At 34.3% G+C, this 23,333-nt stretch overlaps 1 protein-coding gene across 6 annotated transcripts in view; it reads left to right on the plus strand.

Moving 5' to 3' along the window:
• Nucleotides 1–23,333, plus strand: part of QKI (QKI, KH domain containing RNA binding) — a 214,571-nt gene that overhangs the window by 149,125 nt on the left and 42,113 nt on the right. For all 6 annotated transcript variants that reach the window (XR_006356281.1, XM_044000753.1, XM_044000755.1 and 3 more), the window contains exon 4: nt 5,050–5,193. Coding sequence is in view for 5 of the 6 variants with exons in the window: in XM_044000753.1 (XP_043856688.1) it covers nt 5,050–5,193 (144 nt within the window). In the remaining variant the exon portion in view is untranslated. The remainder of the gene's footprint in view (nt 1–5,049; nt 5,194–23,333) is intronic.

Genomic DNA, 23,333 nt, shown 5'->3' on the forward strand with positions numbered 1-23,333 from the left:
CCAGAAGATGGAATCTTTTGGTTTATCAAACAGTAGATTACTATAATCATTTACTATTGTGTATCCTGTGCCTGACCTGTTCCACTGATCTACCACTCTATTTCTTAGCCAGTACCAAATAGTTTTGATGACTGCCACTTTATAGTATAGCTTCAGATTTGGTACCACTAGCCCACCTTTCTGTGCATTTTTAAAATTTCATTAATTCCCTTGATGTTCTTGACCTTTTTTGTTTTGTTTTGTTTTCCAGATTAATTTTGATATTTATTCTAGCTCTACAAAATAATTCTTAGGTAGTCTGATAGTATGGCTCTGAATAAGTAAATTAATTTAGGTAGAATTGTCATTTGTATTATATTAGCTCGGCCTATCCGTTAGCAATTGATAATTTCTCAATTATTTAGATCTGATTTTATTTGTGTGAGTTCTGTATAAATCTTAAACTATAAACATGTCCAAAATTGAACACTTAATCTTCTCCCCTCCCCCTAAAACAATCTTAACTCTTCCTCCCCCCTCATCCCAATTTTGCTATTACAGTCAGGGGACGTACCATCCTCACAGTCCTTTAGACCTATAACCTAGGTGTCATCCTTGATTCTTCACTCTTACTTGCCATATCCAATCTATTTGCAAAGCCTTCCAATTTTACCTTTGCAACATTTCTTAAATGTGAACTCTTTTATCTCCTGATACTGTCACCCGGTTGCAAACCCTCATCTTCTCATGCCTAGGCTATTGGTATAGCCTGCTGGTTGGTCTGCTTATCACTAGTCTCTCCCAACTTCATTTCAATTTTTATTCAGCCACCAAAGTGATTAATCAGATGGAATTGTGCCATCCTCCACTAATGAAAATACCCCAGTGACTCTCAAGGTTTAAGTATAAAGCCTTCGGTTTGACATTCAAAGTCTGTTATAACCTATCATACTTTCCCCCCTTCCCCAACCTTTTTTTAACTTTATAACCTTGATACTCTTCAGTCAGTGACACTGACCTCCTTGCTCTTCTACAAAGAAGTTACTTGGTCTCTCAGCTTCCAGGTATTGTTTTTTTTTTTTTTTTTTTAATTTTTTTTTTTTAGTGAGGCAATTGGGGTTAAGTGACTTGCCCAAGGTCACACAGCTAGTAAGTGTCTGAGGCCAGATTTGAACTCAGGTACTCTTGATTCCAGGGCCGGTGCTCTATCCACTGAGCCACCTAGCTGCCCCTCCAGGTATTGTTATTGGATATCATCCAAGCATAAAATGTTCTCCCTCTTCATCTCTGCCTCATGACTTCCTTCAATCCTAACTAAAATCAGACCTTCTACAGTAAGTATTCCTCAGTCCCCTTTAATTCTATTGCCTTTTCTCTATAGATTATTTCTTATCCTGTGTATAGTTTGTATGCAATTATTTGCATCTTGTCTTCATTGTTATGAGCTCTTGTAGGTCAGGGACTACTTTTTACCTTTCTTTGTATCCCCCGTACTTACTACAGTGCTTGACCCATAGTAAACACCTAATAAATGCTTATTAACTAACAGTTGTCTAGGGGAGAGCTGCTATTCCTGGAGCTTTTGAGCACACAGGCCCTTAGTTTTCCATCTGGATCTTGAAAGGAATTGGTAGTTAAGATTATAGCATTGATTAATCCTTGCTACTTTAGTCAGTTTGGACTGCCTACTCCTGTGGTAGTACTTGATGTAAGTAAGGATGATAGCACCCTTCTCTTCAAGAGTTGTCTCCTCTGGGTGATTGCTATCAGAGCCAGCCTGGCAAACCTTAACTGTATTTTGAAGACTGTAGATTCTGAGAACACTTTAGGAGAGAGTTTAGAACCACAACATAATTTAAAGTAATTTAAGTTCAGTGTTCTTGATCGATGAAGGAAATGGTTCTACAGAATTATTCTAAAACTCAGTAGTAGTGAGAATTGCAGGTGGCTGGTATGCATAGAGATAAAGAATAATATATACTGATACAGGATAGTAAAAGATTGGCTAGAAATAACTACAGAAAGATGTCCTGCTTAACTGCACTGAATAGTCTACATTATAGACTATTCTCCTCTCTTTGAGAGGAAAAAGGGATGTCTGTAATTTTCCCAGGATGTATAAAATACAATTTTATATCTACTGTACCTCACAACATTTTTATCTATTGAGTCACCAACAGTTGAGATGTTTAAAGAAGAATATCAATGATTAAAGGATGAAAAATGCCTTTAAGTTAAAGACTTATTTTACTCAGAAGAAAAAGCAAAGGGTGTGATGTAATTTCTTAAGTAAATTAAGAGGTCTCTGAATTAGGTACTACTTAGAACAAAGTCTTCATTGATATGGTAAATACTGGAGTGAGCTCCCAAGATAGGTAAATGGATACTCTATTTATTAAAAGTCTCAAGATGAAATTATTTGTTCAATCTGATAATCAGTAGAATTTTTTTTTCTATTTAACTCCTTGTGGCCTTCTCTTCAAGACTTATCTGTCTTTCTGTCTATATATTTAATCAATTATTAGGATTTTTCAACAAGTTAAATAACTTGATAGACATTGCTGTGGTAGAATATCAAGGGTAGGTTGACATTATCATGGGCATACTGACACTAGTGCTTTCTGGTGCCTCTTTGAAAGATTTAGTATATTTTACGTGACAAGTGGTATCAATACGATAAAATCCTGCTTTATACATTGTCAACAAACATTTATTGTTTACTATGTGCCAGACATTGCTACAAAAAGTAATCTTTTTAAGTCTATTTTAAAAGTCCTTTGATTCTAAAAACTGAGTTGTCTGGTTGTGTAAAAACTTGGTCTGGTAATTTGATCCTTTAATTAGGACAAGAAAACTGTGAGATGACATTGTGTGGGGTAGTAGTCTTGTTTTTATTCTAGAATTTTTTTTTTTGCTCAGCCCTTAAAACTTATCATAACCACATCAAAAAGCTGTTACTATCCATTTGCTCTATTTCAGCTTTGTTACCTTAAAGCTTTTTAAAATAGGGGCTTATTCACAAAACTAAATCTTAAAACAGTAATCCCTAGCCCTTCTATTGATAGGATGTCAATCTCTATTATATTTCACAAGCTCAGGACATTCCTCAGCATTGGAAGCATTAGACAGAAGCTAACTTGTATGGGATTTATGTGTTAGTTGTAGATAATTGAATTAATGGTTCCTAAAATCTCCTAGTTTTAAATTTCTGCAATTCAGTTTCTAAGGAGTAGGATTGAGGGATGAGGGGGCAATAGTGCATTACTAGAGGTTACATATGTTTGTCTTTATAACAAATATTAAATTTCAGATATTTGAGAATAGTTGTGTTCCAGGGACATATCAATTGGTACCCATGCCTGTTCAAGTGATCTGTAGGGGCAGCTAGGTGGCGCAGTGGATAAAGCACTGGCCCTAGATTTAGGAGGACCTGAGTTCAAATCCAACCTCAGACATTTGACACTTACTAGCTGTGTGACCTTGGGCAAGTCACTTAACCCTCATTGCCCCACCAAAAACAAAAGAGTGATCTGTAAATATTTCTTTGGAATGATTTTTAAATGCTGTGTGTGTTCCTTTTCCTGCATTCTACTTCTAACAGAAGTTGGTTTCCATACCTTTTTAATGTATATACCTATTCTGTTCTCTACTTGTATGTTTTATCATATTGGAGCTGTGTGTCTATATATCTTGAACATAATGCCCTTTTTGCTCTATTGCGTCCTATATAATTTGTTGCTTTTGTTGTTTGGGCATTTCATTCGTGTCCAATTCTTTGTAATCCCCATTTATATATTACTTTCCTATTATTTGACAGAAATTAGATTTATTTATTCATTTGTATGCCCATTTGACCCTGCAGAACAGAGAAGGAAAGGAACATGAGCCGCCTAATTTTCCCTTAGAATTAATGCAAAGCCTCAAGACAGGCCTGGTATAAGGTAGCACAGAGTCAATTATTTCAGAATAAGGGGAAGTTTCTTAGACCAAATCACCATTATAGGAGTTGTACCTAGCTCAAAAGTATGGATAGTAAAATAGTGGCATGCTACTAAGTACTGACATTTTTTTTCATAGTATACTTACACACCACTGAGGTTGAATTTTTTTGTAGGTAATGAGACTCATATCCCTGTATTTGACCCCTATCTTGAGAATACAGAATAGTTCCTTTGTCCAAACCTGTTGTAAGTTTCACTAATAACTCATCAGTATGGATCTTCTTCTGTGTACTCAATATACTCATCTATCATGTCCTTTTAAAACTTTGCATAGAAGAAAAATAAAAGCAGGTGGTTTTCTTTTTCCTTTTATCAGAATTAATGGCATTAATTCTCTTTAAATTTTTCTTCATAGGTAAAAATTTTCTTATTCTCTTTGTCTATATGCCAAGCACCCATGATTTTTTCATTGTGAAGCTCCTATTTTTGCACACTACAATGGTCTGTAATTTACAAACTTTGAAAGTTTTCTGTGTCTCAAATTAAATGACTTGTCTAGTATCATACAACTAATAAGTATTAGAGGTTGGATTTGAATCAAGATCTTTGTAACTCTCAAGTCTATCATTCTGTCTAAAACAACTTACTGCCCTTATAACAACATAGTCTTGTAACAACATGCAGTATATAAAATTACTATGTTGCAGTCACCCTCTTGTGATTATCTAGGTTTCTTCTTAAAAGACTATCTCTTGCCAAGACTGTATAGGAAACCTTTACAGTATGTTAGAACCTGACATGATTTATTCTCACTGTTAGAACTTGGGGGGGGTGGGGTGTTGGGCACTGAGGGTTGAGTGACATGCCCAGGGTCACACAGCCAGTAAGTGTCAAATTCTGAAGTGGGATTTGAACTCAGGTCCTCTTGAATCCAGGGCCGGTGCTTTATCCACTATGCCACCTAGCTGCCCCCACTGTTAGAACTCTTAAGAGCGTCACCTCCATGTTAATGGGACAATGAAATAGAATTTTGCAGAAGGTGAAATAATGTATGTTTATGATATTATTAAATGGAATTGGTATCAGCTAGGTCACAGATCTATATGAATATTCTTTTCCTTTCTTTTAGGAGGAACAAAACAGAGGCAAACCCAATTGGGAGCACCTAAATGAAGATTTACATGTACTAATCACTGTGGAAGATGCTCAGAATAGAGCAGAAATCAAACTGAAGAGAGCCGTTGAAGAAGTAAAAAAATTATTGGTACCTGCAGTAAGTAATACTTTTTAGATATTTGTTGTAGAATCTTCCCATTTGATTCCTGAGCTATCCATTTCTAGTCCACTTAATGTTGGAAAAATGGAATTACATTTTGATTTTATACATATTCCTCCAATGTAAATAATCATTTCTTTTCTGTAATGCTATTTATAGAGAAATGTTGATTTCTTTGTCAGGAAGGATGCAGGGGAAGTTATATGTCATTAAGGGTCTTCTATCAGATCATGTGAGCATTTGGTACACCTTATACCTAAAAAAGTTGGTTTAATTAGCTGTGAATCTTTAAAAATTGGCCAGCCTTTCGCACTTCTTCTCTGAGGAATACCTGAATTTTATTCATTGGGGAATGTAGGAGTGGACAGAAGAGAACAGCTGTTTAGACAAGCATATTAAGTGATTTCAAACTGCTTAGTAATAGATGGAAGATTATATCAGCATTTCATTCAAAAATGTTAAATACTGTATTTTTGGAGAAGTAAGAAAGATGTACAAAGAGGCAAAACAGTTTAGGCAAATATTAAAGTCAAAACAGTTATTGTCAACGGGTGACTACAGAACTATAAAAATTGTTATCTTGGAGTCTCTTATAAGCCCTTTTAAAGTATAACTTCTGACCACTGTATAAATGAATAAGCTTTTTTTTTTTTTAAGGAAAGGTGAGGGAATAGTAATCTTGATATACATCTGAGTCCTTATTTATACTATTCAATAGATAAATAGTTGTCAGTTCTTATATAAAGACTTTCTTCACCTTCATTTAATTATCCTGATGATTAATTGACTCATTGGATCTTTTTGAACCTGGTGATTGGGTTTTTGTTTTGGTTTTGTTTTTGGCTTTTTTGTATTTTGGGTTTGTTGGATATGTCCTCTACTCAGAATGGCAAAGAGCAGTGATGAGGTTTGAGTTCCAGGGTTGATATTGCTTGATGATACCAAGCTTTTTTCAGTGATGATCTGGGACATGATAGAGAAGTCAGGGAAATTGAAGAGTAGAACATCCAAATGAGAAATGTGTAATGGGGGGAGGGGAGGGAGAGCCATAAACTCCCAAACCTCCTCTTAAGGACGTGGCTTCACACTGAACTATACTAATTTTCTTCCTGGTTGCACTATTTTCTTACTTCTCTGACTTCTCCACCATCACCCCACATTGGATACTTGCCCTCTCTGTTACTCTTTGCTTTGCTTTTCAGTTTCTTTTCTGTGTCGTCTTGCCTGATGAATTGTAAGCTCCTTGAGGGCAGTGATTGTATTTTTGTGTATTTATATCATCATCGCTTAGCTCAATGCCTTACACACTAAGTCCTTAATAACTGTTTATTGATTATTTTGGGCCCTTGTTTGCATAGCAATATGATAGGCATTTTGAAGATACAGAGCATTTTGGAGACTCGAGACCTGGGTTATAGTTTTGACTCTTATTGTATTATTATTGTAAATTGTTGATATCAACCACTGTAGTTATTAACTTTTTTAAACTTGTGTGTGTGTGTGTGTGTGTGTGTGTGTGTGTGTGTGTGTGGCAACTGGGGTTAAGTGACTTGCCCAGGGTCACACAGCTAGTAAGTGTCAAGTGTCTGAGACTGAATTTGAACTCAGGTCCTCCTGACTCCAGGGCCAGTGACAACCACTGTAGTTATTAGATTGCTAAAGTTTGTTGATTGAAAAAATGTGATTACACATAGCTATTATGAATAGCTATGGTAAGTTACAAATGATTTTGCTTACAGAACTGTCATACTACATGAATTTGCAGGTCCTTATACTAATTCCAAAGCCCACAAATTAGTAACCACTTTAGTAGACCAGGTTCAGTTGTTTCAATTATGTCCAACTCTTTATGATCCCATTTGGGATTTTCTTGGCAAAGGTACTGGGGTGCTTTGCCATTTCCTTCTCCCAAATCACTTTTTACATGTGAAGAAACTGAGGTAAATAGTGTTAAATGACTTACCCACAGTTACACAACTAATCAGTATATGAGGTCAGATTTGAATTTAGGTCTTCCTGACTCCAGACTCATTGCTCTATCTCCTGTGGCACCTAGCTGCCCTTAGAGCAGATTATTACAATCTAAAATCCCTTTAAGCTCTAATTGTATAATAATATTATGATCTTTGTTATTTAATATTGTCATCTCTTTAAGACACAAGCCAGTAACAACAGGCTTAAAACTGTTGACTTATCTCTTCTGGTTTTCCTTTATCTAGTAAATTTCCAAATTTTTCTTTGAAATATCCTCTAAAATAGCCATTCCTTTCTCTCCCTTCCTAGTCTCACTAATCTGCTAATAATTACTAGATATAATTAGCAGTTATTCAGTTTTCAGAAACACTATTTTTAACTTACACATGAAATAGCTTCTATATGTAGGTAACATTGCTAAATGCTGTAGGGAAATTCAATGTTTAGATAAAGATAGTCCTCATTGAGTTTAGAGTCTAGGTGAGGAATATGGCATGCACAAATAATATGTAATGCAGATGCTCAGGAGTGGTGCAGTCCTTGTGTTAAATGAAGTTGGACTAGTCAACAATTTACAGGTGAAGTCTTGTTAAACAAGATATAGATATCATGATATGATACATAAAATGCTGACTTTAAAGTCAGGAAAACCTGTGGTCAAATAATTTCATTGGCATTGGATGTTTGATCCTTTTGGCCTTAATCCCTTATCTATTCTGGCTCTAAATTTATGATGCTATGATAGCATTTTATTTTAAAGGATAGGAATTCTAACAGTCATGAGAGGAAGCTTAGTGCTAAGAGAACATGAGAAAAGAATTGTCCCTCTTCAGAAGACAAGTTGTAGTCCAGTGTGAGTACCAGAAATGGAGGTACATGAAAAAAAGTTTAATAAAGTATGCCACGTTTCAAAATGACATAAATGCCAGACCAAAGAATTTGAATTTGACTAGATGGTCATTATGGAAGTTTTAAGCAAAGAAGGGGCATTGGTCTCATAAGAAAGCTCCTTACTGCCTATGTCATTGCAAGCAAGTCATTCTACCAGTTTCCTCATCTGTGAAATGAAAAAGGTTGGACTAGGAATTTCTAAGTACCCATTTAGTTCTAAATCTTAAAATCCTAAAAATAGTGTAATTTTTAAATTGTATGAAAGCTAACTCCATGTGTTCTTTCCAAATTATTATATTGGTATTTTGTTTGGTATTATATTAGTATTTGCTTAGGGACAGCTAGGTGGCACAGTGGATAAAGTATCTAAGACAAGATTTGAACTCAGGAAAATGAGTCAGGATCAGGAAGACCTGAGTCCAAATAGCCTCAGACACTTACTAGCTGTGTGACCCTGGAGAAGTCATTTTACCCTGTTTGTCTCAGTTTCCTCATCTGAAATGAACTGGAGTTGGAAATGGCAAACCATTCCAGTATCTTTGCTAATAATATCCCAAATGGGTTCACAGAGTTGGATAGTGCTGAAATGACTGAAGAACAAGTCATTGAATTCCTCACCATATGAAATTTTTGTCCATATTCTTTTATTGAGCCAACATTGAGTAACTATAGAATAACAACAATGATTTTGTTTGTAGATTTATTCAATACATCAGCTTCCAGTCTTTATTTAGAACAATGATAATGCTATGTAGTCATGATTTACCTTTTCTTTTATACATTAACAAGGAATAATGTCCTTTGAATCCCATATGAAAAATAAAATTGCCACCCACACTTCTTTATTTCCTATGTTATCCCTCATTGGGGCTTTTGGTAATGAAGTTTTAAAAGTGTGATGTAGAAATTGTCAGTGAATTTTAAAAGGTATTGTTTATCTGCTTGATGATACTATCTTCCCTATCACTACCTTCTGGGGTTACCCCCCCCCCCCCATTTTTTTTATTCTCCCCCTTTTAGCCTCCAGTGTTGATGTACTTGTGTTTCTGTAAGTGACTGCAGATAGAGCCAGGATCAGAGGAAGCATTTTTTGTCTTACATTATTCATTATATGAAGTGCTTTGGACTAGTTTAGAGGCTATATCCCTGGTATGTTAAAATAATCTTTGAAATAGTATTCATTGCAATAGACACTCAAATTTCTAAATGTGAAACTGTGAGTATGTTTGAATTACTTAAATTTTAACATTGCTTTTTATTTATAGATGTTATCGAATTTATCTGATAACTGACCATTCTTTAAAACCACCATTTTCCTAGGACAAAGTGAGTCTTTATTCTAAATTAGTCATAATATATAAGTATTACTATAGTTGCTACTTTTTGATTTAAACCAGTTATTGTTAATCTGTCAATATTTGGACTGTTTTACAAGACAATTCATCATATCCTTCCACTTCCACCTAATTCTTCAAAACCAAACAAAAAAATGAAAATTAATCAAAAGGGATTTATATTCCTTCTTGGTGAGATACTAATTCAGATATCAGTAAATTAACATGGAGGGTTTACCTAAAAGGCAATGGATATTATATCCTGTTATTATATCCTGTTGGATATAAGAATAGCAAAACAGAATAAGAATAGAGAACATTTTGAGAGATATGTGTAATCAGCATTGAAGGTTGTGTAAAGCAGCATATGACCCCAGGTGCTACATTTGGCAATGTTTAAAAAAACAAAAACAAACAAACCAAAAAAACCTAAAGGAAGACCCCTGAATATGTTAGGTGGGCCCCCTTTGCAGAATTCGAGAAAGGAAATGGATTATACAGAATGCGATGATGTAGATGGCGTATGATCCATATTGTTTTGGGGAGCCATTAAGTTCTACAGAGAGCTTTGTATGTATTACTATATATCTGATTAGATCTTCAGAGCCATTCTGTGAGTGAAGTGCTATCATTTCCATCCCTTTCTTACAGATGATTAAACTGAGGCTCACAAAAGTGAAGTGACTTGTGCATAACTGCTTAGCTCTTCAGTGTTGGGCAGAATTGGAACCCAGGTGGGCTATCATTGTCCTTAATCTTCATGAGGCCCGTTTATATGAGTATTGATATTATAGTGAAGTCGGCTTGCAGTGTTTTAGTGATATTAGTGTAGACTGGTGATGTGAACTCCTATACACATACAGAGTGTGTTTTTACTTCAAGAGCCATTAAGGCACACTATACATCAAATACTTTTCCATTTTTATTCATTCCATCACTGATTTCCTCAACACACCCCATGCTGCTGGAATAGGGCAATGACTTTAGGGAACTTAAAGCTAGGAAAAGGAGATGATCTCAAGCACTGTTAAAGCTCCTCAGAGTATATTTTATCTATATAACAAGGGTGTAGCAAAGTCTTCTGACTACCTTTCTTCCCAATTCCAAATGTACTCCCTCAGGCTGAGATTTCTTTTCCTTATGTTTTTGAGGGAAAGGGCAGTGTGGGTAGTATCATCAATTTAAAACTTAAAGGAACTTTAGAGTACATCTAATCCAACCTTTTTTCTTTTTTTAAAGAAAAAGAATATGAAAAAAGCAGTATCAGATTCTACTCATCTCCTTTACCAATTATGAGAGGTTTATTGAGACCCTCCCACATTTAACACAACTATGACTTTCTTTTTTAAGAGTGTTGCCAAATTTGCTTCTGGGATGTGACCTGATTTCAAATGCCCCAGCTTGCTAAAAATGAAATTTATGTAGAGAAAAGGTAGTACTCTTTTTTTGAGATATCATTTGGGCCATCCAAAAACCTACTTATCCAGGCTCCCCCCTTTAAATTACTCATTACTGATTGAATGTATTAATAATAGCTAGCATTTATATAACACTTTAAGGTTTGCAAAGCACTTTATATATATTGCCTCATTTGATCCCGACAACTATCCTACAATGAAAGTATTGTTATTTCCATTTTGGAGATGAGGAAACAGTTATTTGTTCAGTAGTTAGTGTCTGAGGTAATATTGGTACTCAGGTATTCATGACCCCAGGTCCTATACTCTGTCTAGCCACAGGGCCCCCTAGCTTTTGTGAATATTGAATTAGTTTGCTTAATTTTAGGCTAAATTTATCATAGGATATCCAGTTGTATATGTTCCATGGATCTTAAAGCATAATTTTTGTTATTTTTAATTATTTTTTTAGTTATGTCTTTGATTTGGTCATATTTGTAACTGACTAGATGTCGAGTCCATGTTCTGAGAATCACAATCAATTTCCAGTTTTCAATAAAAAGTAGACTTTTTTCTGCATTGTTTAGAGGGTACTTATTCATCACACATTAATGTGAAAAGAGAATTTAAGTAAATTGGGTCAGACTTCCTTATTTGCTGTTATTATGTGTGTTGGAGGGTGGGGGGGAGAGGAGACTAAGTGAAAATCACACTTAAGATTTCAATAAACATAGATTTCTGTGGTCTTAGCATTTTACCCCCCAAGAGCTACTAGTTTAAATTTAATGTGACTTACCACTTACTGTACCAAGTTTCTATACTTTTTAATTATTTTTATTACTTTGTTATATTTTATTGCTATAGATACAGGAATTACATATACGTCCAAAGTTTGTCAAATAATCAAAAATTGGTTTCTGACACTTTAAATGAAATTGGCTAATAAAGTCATTACTTACCTTCTGTAACAAAATAATGAATTATCCTCTTCACCATCTGTTTCTAAGCAAGTAATAGTTAATTAATTCTTTACAATAGGCATGTTCCCCCCCAAATTCCAAATTTAAAGCAGTTGAACATGTGTTAAAATCTCCTGGATTTTAGTGCATTTAAATGGATCAGCAATTGGACCTGTGATTTCATTAGAATGGGTAATTCTCAGGTGAGGAAGTTCATGTGTAGAGACCTATGCAGGTTGATACCTTCTCTACAACTGTGCTAAGAAATTAAATGGCTTGCCTCTAGGGTTTGCTGCTATATGCCATAGGGGTACTTGAACTCAGTAACTGTTTAATTCTTTATCTTTATATCAGTATGTTGTCTAGAAACATTAAAAAAATAATAAATAACCTGATTAATTGGGTTTATAGAAGACTGTTTCAGATTCTTAATGTTAGAAAAAAATTAATAGCACTTAAAGAATTCCTTATTTATTACTCCCATAAGTATGGATTTCTGTATAGTGTGTTTCTTTTTAAGCAGAATACAGGAACTTATTCCAGCCAGATGATGAGATGATGAGATGTAATTATAAGATTCTACTCAAAAGCCATTAATAAATGCTAGAGAAAAATCAGATTTTTTTTGGTTTTGTTGTTACTTTAATTGAAGAATGTCATATAATTTTTCAGAGTTAAAGCAATGTGTAAAAAGGATGCTGTATTATTTTTTACTGACATACTTAGAAGTAATGATCCTTCACTAAACATTTAAAATAGTATCTGTACTTCATAACATTATGCAATGTGAGCTTTTATAAAAATAATGAGTAAAACTCATTTGTTTTTGTTTAGTTATATCAATCTCAGGTTTATAACTGTCCATAAAATTCATCCCAGTAACTTGATCAGTCAAGATTATTTTCTTGTTTTTCCAAACTTTTCCTTTCATTCTTTTTTCTTTCCTCCCCTCCTCTCCCTCTCCTCTCCCTCTTCTCTCCTTTCCTTTCTGAAATAATTTAACATTTTTTGCCTTGCAGAAATGATATGGAATTCTAGGTGACTGCTTAGATAAAAATTGTTGAGAATCATAATTATAGTGTTTAAGGAGGTTTTTTATATTGCAATCTGAATTTGGTTTTGTTTTCATTTTTCTGTTTCTTTCCTCAAATTTCAGAGTAGATAATTTAACAGATAATCACTTGAAACATTTCTTAAACCATAAAGAGCCATTTAACTCCATGGTCATTGTTTACTTGAAGAAATATTTGAGGACAAAATATTTTTTGAGAGAATATTTGGTTCATCTGAAGTATAATTAATAAAGGAGTTTTCATCTCCATTATTTAAACCCTAAAAATTATATCTGTCACTTCACACATTCAGTATTACTTAGAGTAAGGTCCCTTGAAAATAATTATCTATAGTAACTTTTGGAAATGAACTAACAGTGTTTTCATTTATTAGTTATTGGAGCAGAGGAGAGAGAATAGATGTTTAGAACTAGAATGGATCTGAGCAATTTTTTTAACTGAAGAAAGTGAAATATAAATGTCAAGTGATATACCAAGCTCCAATACTTTTTCTACTGCTCCATATGTTGCATTGTCCAGAAATTATACCTTTCTGCTGTGGAACAGTATTGTTTTAGCAGTTTCTTATAGCAGTATAGTTTATATCAGTTCTTTACTAGAATAATCAGAGTTTGAGGCCTGGAAATCACCCTTTTCCTTCTTAAAAAGAAACAAACCAAAGCAGACAATTGCAGTTTAGGCACAAAGAAGTGCACTGATTTTTCTATCACAGTTTATGTCAGACTTAATATACCCAGTGTTCTTACACTTTACTAACACAAAACAGGTGATTGAGTAAATTGGATTGTCTGCAGATTATTCTTTATTTTGCTTGCCTGGACAGAAAAGAAGAGAAAAAATTAAACTCTTGAAACAATCAATTTCTATGCCTGAATTCAAATTATTCTAAGGTGCAGTTACATGGGACTGCTATGCTATAATATACATATGAAGACCAGAGCAAGGATGTGCATAGGAAAAACATTATATAAGCTCAGTATGCCATCAAAAATGAAATGCTGTCATATTAACCAGGTAGAACTCTAGAAAACCGCCATTAATGCTTTTGATAAAAAAACAAACTAACAAACAAAAAAATATCATCTCTTCCCTTTGGATAGTCATTGGGGTCTTCTTTTACTCTTAGCACCTACCTTTCAGGGTTGTTGTGAGGATCAAATGAGATTTAAAAATGTAAAATACTTACTGGCATGTAGTAAGCATTATATAAATTTTAGCTATTATTTGGTGAATCATAATATGACAAGCTTTTGTGTTAATTTAGTGATGAAAAATATTTTAGTTCTTTATTATCAAATTAGGCACCTGAGTTCTGAAATCAGTGCAGTAAAACCTGTAGAATTTTCCAGTAGGTTCACAGAGCTGTAGAACTTGAATTTAAACATATATAGACAACACATGCATACATACATTTTTCAGTGACTTATTAAGGCAATTTCTTACTTGCATTTTGAACTACTTAATCTTAGGACAAGTGTATTTTAAAGAATGAGTTGGGGGGCAGCTAGATGGCACAATGGTGAAAGCGCTGGCCCTGGATTGAGGAGTACCTGAGTTCAAATCCAGCCTCAGACACTCAACACTTACTAGCTGTGTGACCCTGGGCAAGTCACTTAACCGCCATTGCCCTGGGGGAAAAAAAAAAGAATGAATTGAGGAATAAAAGGTATATTTACATAGAATACTATTTTAACCAGCTTTGTGATATCAAAACAACTAATTTCGTTTATGATGAGGGCAGACTATGAATTGGGTGATTTTGTTCTTGTAAAGCATTTTGTATCTGCTGTTGTATGTGATGAAGCACACTATGAATTTGGATATAATTTTGCTTTTATAAAGTATTCTAAGTATGCAAAAAAATTGAGATAGTTTAGGCTATCCAAAGAGGATATTTAAATCAGCTTCCAAAACAGTGAAATCTCATAGGCTATATAAATTGTTTTCATATCACCTATACTTCCCATTTTATCTCTTTCCCTACCCCAGAGAGAAATCCCTTATAATCAAGAAGAAAAAAGAAGAATCAGTCAAGCCAAAGGGCAGTAGATTCTTCTTTCAGACCAAGTTCACTATAATTTAACAGTATTTGGTTTTTCTTGAACTAAAAGCTTACAAATGTGACTCTGGAAGTATATGGTAGAGCTGTTCCAATGCTACTGAATAGTATATATTCCCTCTGTAAAATAAATAAATAATCACATATTAGTCACACCGGTATCACCTTTGTATTTTCCTACAGACTTCTCTACCTCTCATCTATAGAGTGTCTGTCCCAGTATTCATAGTGATTATAATGTTACCATAGCTTAGATGTCCTTCCAAAAATCCTCATATCTGGGGTAGATAGCCATTACTTTTTCTTTTTTTTTTTTTTTAAAGATAACCATTACTTCTAAGGGCTTGACTTGCCAAAGTTTCTCTGGGCAGAAACAACCTTAGAAATCCTGCCTAGAAAGACCACCATGCCCCACCTCACATTACAGTTACATTCTAAATTATTTCTCAAGAATGAATCTCCCAGGAGAAAACTACTCAGTTCTCTGTATTGCTCAATGACATTATTTGAGCTAAGATTAAAAATTACTTGTTTGTAATTGCAGGGTAGTTCTATTTCTCCTAAGGTTGATCCACTCTTCATTTTGTTAACTGTTTACATTTTATATGGTAAAACTTTTATTTTTTTTTTTTTTTGGCGGGGCAATGAGGGTTAAGTGACTTGACCAGGGTCACAGAGCTAGTAAGTGTCAAGTGTCCGAAGCCAGATTTGAACTCAGGTACCCCTGAATCCTGGGCCGGTGCTTTATCCACTGTGCCACCTAGCTGCGCCCAATATAGTAAAACTTTTTAATAACAAACATGAACATTTCCATATATACTGAACAGGCCCCATGAATTTACCACATAAAGCTTGTTTTTAAAGTATAAATTAATTTTAACATGGTAGTTTAACATTCCCCTTCTTGTCTGCAGCCTTTTCTGAACTACCTTCTGCTACATTCATTTTTTTAAATTATTTTTGTTTGTTTTGGGGTGGTGGTTTTAGAGGGGGCAGTGAGGGTTAAGTGACTTGCTCAAGGTCACACAGCTAATAAGAGCCTTAGGCTGGATTTGAACTCAGATCCTCCTGAATCCTGTGCCGGTGCTTTATTCATTGTGCCACCTAGCTGCTCCATGTTCAGTTTATTTTTATGTTTTTCATTGATACTTTTTTCTTTTTTTCCCTTGCATAACTTATCATTCAACCACCTTCCCCCTCTCCCCAACATGTACAAAGTTAGTGAGATAAGAAGGTGATAGTCCCACTGTCTTCTGCCCTCATCATACGTTAACTGGAGGGGTGTAGCATCATAGTTTAAGAAGGATATCACTACACTGGAGAGTATTGAGAGAAAGAGGAGAACCTTGAATCTGAATTAGAGATTGATTGAAAAAATTGGCCATTTTTAGCCTGTATAAAAGAAGATTCAGAGATGTCATAATCATTGTTTTCAGGTACTTTAAGAATTGTCATGTGGAAGAAATGTTTTGGTCAAGAAGGCAGAATCAGAAGTTATGAGTGGAAGTTGTAAACAGTGATTTAGCAAATTTTAACAAACATTTAAAGAACAGTGTATCCCAATACCATATAAATTTTTCGAAGAAAGATAAAAGGAGCCCTAAATTCCCTCTATGCTACAAATACAGTTTTGATAACATTGAAGGAAAACCATAGACCAATCTCTTTAATGAAACTACACAAAGATCATGTACAATGACCAGATGGGATTTATACCCGGAATACAGGGGTGGTTTAATATTAGGAAACCTAAAAGTATTATTGACCATTTAAATAGCAAAAATCATATATTGTAATCAATATATATAGAAAAGGCTTTTGACAATACAGCACATTCCTGTTTAAAAATACTAGAAACCGGGACAGCTAGATGGCACAGTGGATAGAGCACCAGCCCTGGAGTCAGGAGTACCTGAGTTCAAATCCAGCCTAAAACACTTAACACTTACTAGCTGTGTGACCCTGGGCAAGTCACTTAACCCCAATTGCCTCACTAAAAAAATACAAAAAATACTAGAAACCATTAGAATAAATGGAACCTTTCTTAAAATGAGTAGTATCTACCTAAAACCAAAAGCAAGCACTACATCTAACAAAGATAAATTAGAAATCTTCCCATTAAGATCGGGGTGAAGGATGTCCATCATCACTACTTATTTAATATTGTGCTAGAAATGTTTGCCGTAGCAATAAGACAAGAAAAAAAAATTGAAGGAATAAGAATAGGCATTATGGAAACAAAACTATTAATAATCTTTGCTTAGAGAACCCTAGAGAATCAACTAAAAAGCTAGTTGCAACAATTAACAGCTTTAGCAAAACTACAGGATATAAAATAAACCCACATAAATCTAATCAATACCAACATAGCCCATCAGGAAGAAATATAGAAATTCCATTTAAAATAACTGCACATTGTAGAAAATTCTTGGGAATCTACCTGTCAAGGTATATTCAAGGACCATATGAACACAAATACTCTTCACACAAAGACATCTAAACAATTGAAAAAATATTTTGTGAATGGCCTGAGCCATTATAATAAAAATGACAACTCTACCAAAATTAATTTACTTATTTAGTGCTGTGCCAGTCCAGCTACCAATGATTTATTTGTAGAGCAACAAAAATTAATTAAAATTCATAAAATTAAGAGCCTTTCTCAAATTGACTAATGGACAAAGGATTATGAATAGGCTCTTGTCTGAAGAAGAAAACAAAGCTATCTTTAGTAATATGAAAAAATGCTCTACTACTTTTTAGAGAAATACAAATTAAAAGAACTCCAAGGTACTATCTCACACCTGTCAGATTGGCTGATTTGACAGAAAAGACGATGAATTTTGGAGAGGATGTGGAAAAATTGGGACGCTAATGAATGTATTGTTGGTAGAGTTGTGAACTGATGTAACCGGTCTTTAGAACAATTTAGAACTATGTTCAAACTTCTATAAAACTGTGCCTGCCTTTTTACCTAGCAATACTACTACCTAGTCTGTATCCCAGAAAAGACAAATGTACCTTAAATATACAAAAATATTTATAGCAACTATTTTTCTAGTGGCAAAGAATTAGAAATTGAGAGAATGCCCATCAGTTGGAAAATGATTGAGAGTGGTAGTGATTGTGGTGGATTGCTACTATTTTGTAAGAAACAATGAAGGGAATGGTTTCTGACAAACTTGGGAAGACCTTTATGAACTAATGTAAAGTGAAGTGAGCCAGAAGCAGGAGAACATTGTCTAGTAATAGCAATGTTGAAGCAATGATCCTTTGTGATAGATTTAGCTACTCTGATCAGTATAGTGATCTGTGAGAATTCCAAAGTATTCATGATGAAAAATGCTATAGCTACCATCAGAGAGAGAACTGATGAACTCCTGAGTTTTGATAGAAGCATATTCTGTTTCTTGCTCATTGTTTGAGGGTTAACTACTCAGGCTGCTTTATCTCCTTCATCCAAATTCTTTGGATAGATTGTCTATACTCATTACCTTCATTTCCTTAGTTGTTTCCTCTTTTTCTTATAATATAAACTTCTGACCCTCTTAATTTGTTGATGCTAGGCTCTTGTCCTACCTATCTAATCATGCCTTTTTTTTTTGTTGTGTGCTTATTCTTTTCACATACATTTAGTATGGGCATCACCAAGATTGTTAGTTGTACCCTTTTCTTGTTTGTCAGCCCTCATTAGGTGTCATGGTTTAAGTATTATTTCTATGCATTTCACTCTCAAATATATGTCTTGAAGCCTATTTTTTCTTGTTCAGTTTTTATATTTTTCTTTTAAATGGTATTTAATTTTTTCCAATTACATATGTGTAAGAAAATTTTTAACTTGTATTTTTATAAAAAATTTTGAGTTCAAAATTTTCTCCCTTCCCCCTCCCTAAGACAGTAAGCTATTCAGTATCACTTATGTATGGAAAATCATTAAAACACATTTCCATATTTTTTTTGTTGTGAAAGAAGAAACAGAACAAAAGGGGAAAACTGCCAGACTCCATCAGATCTGTCTTTGGATGTGGTTAGCATTTTCCATCATGAGTCTTTTCCACTTGTCTTGGATCATTGTATTATTCACAATAGCCAAGTCAGTCATAGTTGATCATAACACAATACTGCTGTTACTGTGTACATTGTTCTCCTGGTTCTGCTCACTTCAGTTTGCACCCGTGATGTGTAAGCCTTTCTAGGTTTTTCTAAAATCCCCATCTCATCATTTCTTATAGCACAATTGTATTCCAGTAAATCAGATACCACAAGCTGGTTAGCCATTCCCCAGTTGATGTTTATCCCCTCAATTTCCAATTCTTTGCCATCACAAAAAGAGCAGCTATAAATATTTTTTGTACATGCGGGTCCTTTTCCCTTTTATACAGTCTCTTTGGGATGTAGACCTAATAGTGGTATTGCTTTATCAAAGGGTGTATATAGTTTGATTGCCCTTTGGGCATAGTTCCAAATTTTTCTCCAGTTTACAACTCCAGCAGTGCATTAGTGTCCCAATTTTCCCTTATCTTCTTCAGCATTCATCATTTTCCTTTTTTGTCATATGCTAATATGTCTGATAGGTGCGAGGTGGTACCTCAGAGTTGTTTTAATTTGTAATTTCTAATGAATAGTGGTTTTCATGACAAAAGATAGCTTTGATTTCTTCATCTGAAAACTGCCTGTTCATATCCTTTAGCCATTTCTCAATTGGAGAATGACTTGGATTCTTAATAAATTTGACTCCTTTCTCTAATTGAGAAATGAGGCCTTTATCAGAGATACTTGCTTGAGAAAATGTTTCCTAGCTTTTTGTTTTCCTTGTAATCTTGGTTGCATTGGTTGTGTTTGTGAATCAGAATTATACATCTTACATCTTCTAATGAGAACTAATATTTCTCCTGAACCTTCAGTCTTTTATCAGTTGTTTGCTGAATATTTCCCTTTCAATGCCTCATAAAGCTCTTAAGTTCGTTGTATTTCCTCCAAAACCCATGCCTCTTCTCTCTGGGTCCCACCTTTTGAGTCATTCCTTAACTCTCAAATCCTATAAGTTGCTAATTCCCTTTTCTTGACTCATATGATGAACGTTCTAGCAAGACTTTCGTGACCTCCCACCCAGACCCTGAGTGCAGGTGGCTTCCTGACCGATTTCCTGTTTCTAGTCTCTCTCTCCTCTTTTAATGATATTATAATAATGATAATAATAGCTACCATTTACACATATAGGTCCCAGTTAGTATGAATAATGAGTTCCTTGAAGTGGTACATTTTTTATATTTGTGGTCTGGAGCCAATTATTTTATCTTCCATAATTAGAACTTTGAATAGTCAAATTTGATACAGGGATTTGAAATTTCCAAATTGATTTACATGTTGTCTCATGTGATCCTCACAGCAAGGTAGGTGCAGTTATTATCTCTTTTGTGGATTTAAAAAATTGAGGCTGAAAAAGGCTAAGTAAAACAAAACAAAGCAAAAAAACACCTCTTTTAACACATTTTAAAAGATTTAGTGATCCTGTGAAACCCTTGTATGTTCAAAGGAGGAATGGAGATGTCTTTGGGGTCAATCTGGCCTCTATAACATCACGAAATTGTTCTATTTGTATTGTTATAGTCATTGGGTATATTGTTTTCCTGGCTATGCTCTCTGTAATTTGAATCATTTCATTTAAATCTATGCTTCTCTGCATTCTTCATATTCACCATTCTTCTAGCATAGTAATATTGCATTACATGCATGTATAGTGATTGTTTTAGCCATTCAGAGAATGGCTGTCAACATCTACATTGTTTCCAGTTCTTCCCATCTACAAATAATTTCAGTTTTCTGATTCTCTCCTGTCCAACCTGTTCCATTGATCTGATATTCTATCTCTTAATAAGTCCCAAATGATTTTGATAATTACTGATCTTTAAAGTACAAGATGTTTCTAAAGTCTCATTTTAAGCTTTGCTTAAACTTTATCAGGGCTTCCTTCTTTGTAAACTAAAGGATTCCCTTAGATCATTGCTAAGCCCCCTTGCAACTCTGAAGTTCTTTGTGTTTGGTATATGCATCTATGTACGTGTATTTAATAGTATTTTTGTCTTGCTTTATTTTCTATAACTTAGACTATTAGAAGCTAGCAAATAAGACCATTAGGGAAGCAGATTTTCCTTTCCCTTCATTTGTTTGCAAAAAGGAGAAATATATGAACAAAGCATAGGGAAAAAAAATGGAATAAAGTAGCAAGAAAGTAAATTGACTATATCCAGAATTAGGCAGAAACTTGAAATATTACCAGATGATTAAATAAAGTCCAGGTCACAAAGAACATTTTGAAAATAAAACATTTAAAGATATGTGGATAAAAATTAAAAGCTCAAACTTAAAATGAACCTATAGCTTTTAATATACAAGTTTTGTTTTGTTTTGTTTTTTAAGGAAAAAGAGCCTAAATTATTTCTTCATCAAATCAAAATGTGTTCAACCCTCAAAGTAAGCTCTGTGTGTGTGTGTGTGTGTGAGATCAGTGAACATTTTTCAAATCACTATAGATATTGGTAGAACACAAGTCTTCTAATACACATAATTGCTTTCATGTGACAAAATAGTAACTAGATAGGGATTGTACATGATGGAATCTGTTGGTAACAGCAACATCTAAACCAGTTTCTCAGTAATGCATATTAAGAGGCACAGAATGATGCAATTGGAAAAAAGAATTGAGGAAAACACTAAAATTTTTCTTCATTCAAAATTGCCTATTTATATACTGATAGCTTTGTATATAAAAAGAAAATTATAAAATGATTCCTTTACTAGTGAGGTCATTATATCTTTATGTCCTTACTTTCCAGCAACAATGTTGAAACACTGCTCCTTGGATTAGTTAAAGTTCAGAGCAGTAAACTTTATTAAATAATAGAGAGTAAAATTAGATATTCCAACCAAAAATCACCTTCATAAATTAAAAATTCCTTTCTTATTTATAAGGAGGTTTAACGATTTTAGTAATATTTTTTATCTAGCTTCCAGTTACAAGTGCAAAAGCAATTATATTTTATGTCCATTTCCAGCTTGTTTACTTCACGTCATATATACATTAGACCCCCAGTTATCAGAGAGGTCTTTAAATGCTAAACAAGGAATTTGTATATTTCATCTTAGAGGCAATATGAAATTCATGAGTGGAGGTATATTACAGTTAAATTAAGATTTATGAATAGCTATGTAGATGATGGACTGAGAAGGAAGAGATACTGGAGAAAAAATAGGAACTTAATGTAGTCTAGGCAATAGGTCATTAGAGCCTGATCCAGGATCATGGTTGTGTGAATGGAGGGAAAGAATGAAGCTTAAGACCTCATAATTGAGATGAAATGATTAAATTGAGATGCAAAACGAGTCAAGGATAAATAAGTTCAAAGTTGCAAGCTTGATTAACTAGAAGGTTGTTGGTTTCTTCTCCAGCAATTAAAAAAAAAATTTAGGAAGAGGGATGGGTTTTGTTTTAGATGTGTTAATTTATTTGTCTGTAGAATATCCATGTGAATGACGATGTGCATCATGTAGTTCGCATTGTGGAGTTAGAGCTTTAATCAGAGATGTTTTATGATTCTAGGAATAGAGAACTGTATTATTTATTAGAGAATGTGGATGGCATTTTTTCCTTTTGACAATCTTCTATATGTTCCCAGGACCAGCATGATACATTAAACCCTCAGCATTAGAAGGAATAGTCTCTAAATGTCCTGAAATACAGTACTGCCACTTATGAAATGGAAGAGAACATATTACTATCTACCCTGTTTTCTTTTTCATTCTCTTGGACTAATTGGAGTGCTCCCTTCTATAATTTAATAGTATGGATCACACTAACACCACATTTTCAGGATGTTGTAGAAATTTAATTTATACACACACACACACACCACACCCCAGACCTTTCACCTAAATAAAATGTTTTGCTACCTCCTGTTTTAGTGTTATGAAAGTGGTATTACTGTCTCCTTTCCATAACTTCCTCAACCTAGGAAAAGTAATCAGCCAAAAGTGTATGGAGTATCTTCTAGATAGCTATATTCTCTAGAATACATTCAGTATAGAACTTGAGGATGATAGCTATATCATTAATTCACATTAGAAAAATGATTCATTGTCCTTTAGCAGCTAGCCTGCTAGTTGATATGCTTGTCATAAACCTCTCTCTACTCTGTCAGAATGAACTTTCTAAAGCACAAGACTGAGCGTGTCACCCTACTGCCTCCCCATACCTGTTCAATAAATTCCCACAGCATTTATGTTGATCACTTTTTCCTCTGGAATTTAAAGCCTTTTATAACCTGCTTCCCCTATACTCCTACCTCTACCCATCTTTGAGTCTTCTTACAATTTACCCCATCCCTGGTATATTCTACAATACAGTGACATTGGCATCCTTGTTGTTCCACCAAGACACACCCTCTCCCAAC

This window comes from Dromiciops gliroides, chromosome 4 (genome assembly GCF_019393635.1).
Source record: "Dromiciops gliroides isolate mDroGli1 chromosome 4, mDroGli1.pri, whole genome shotgun sequence".
Lineage (NCBI taxonomy): Eukaryota > Metazoa > Chordata > Mammalia > Microbiotheria > Microbiotheriidae > Dromiciops > Dromiciops gliroides.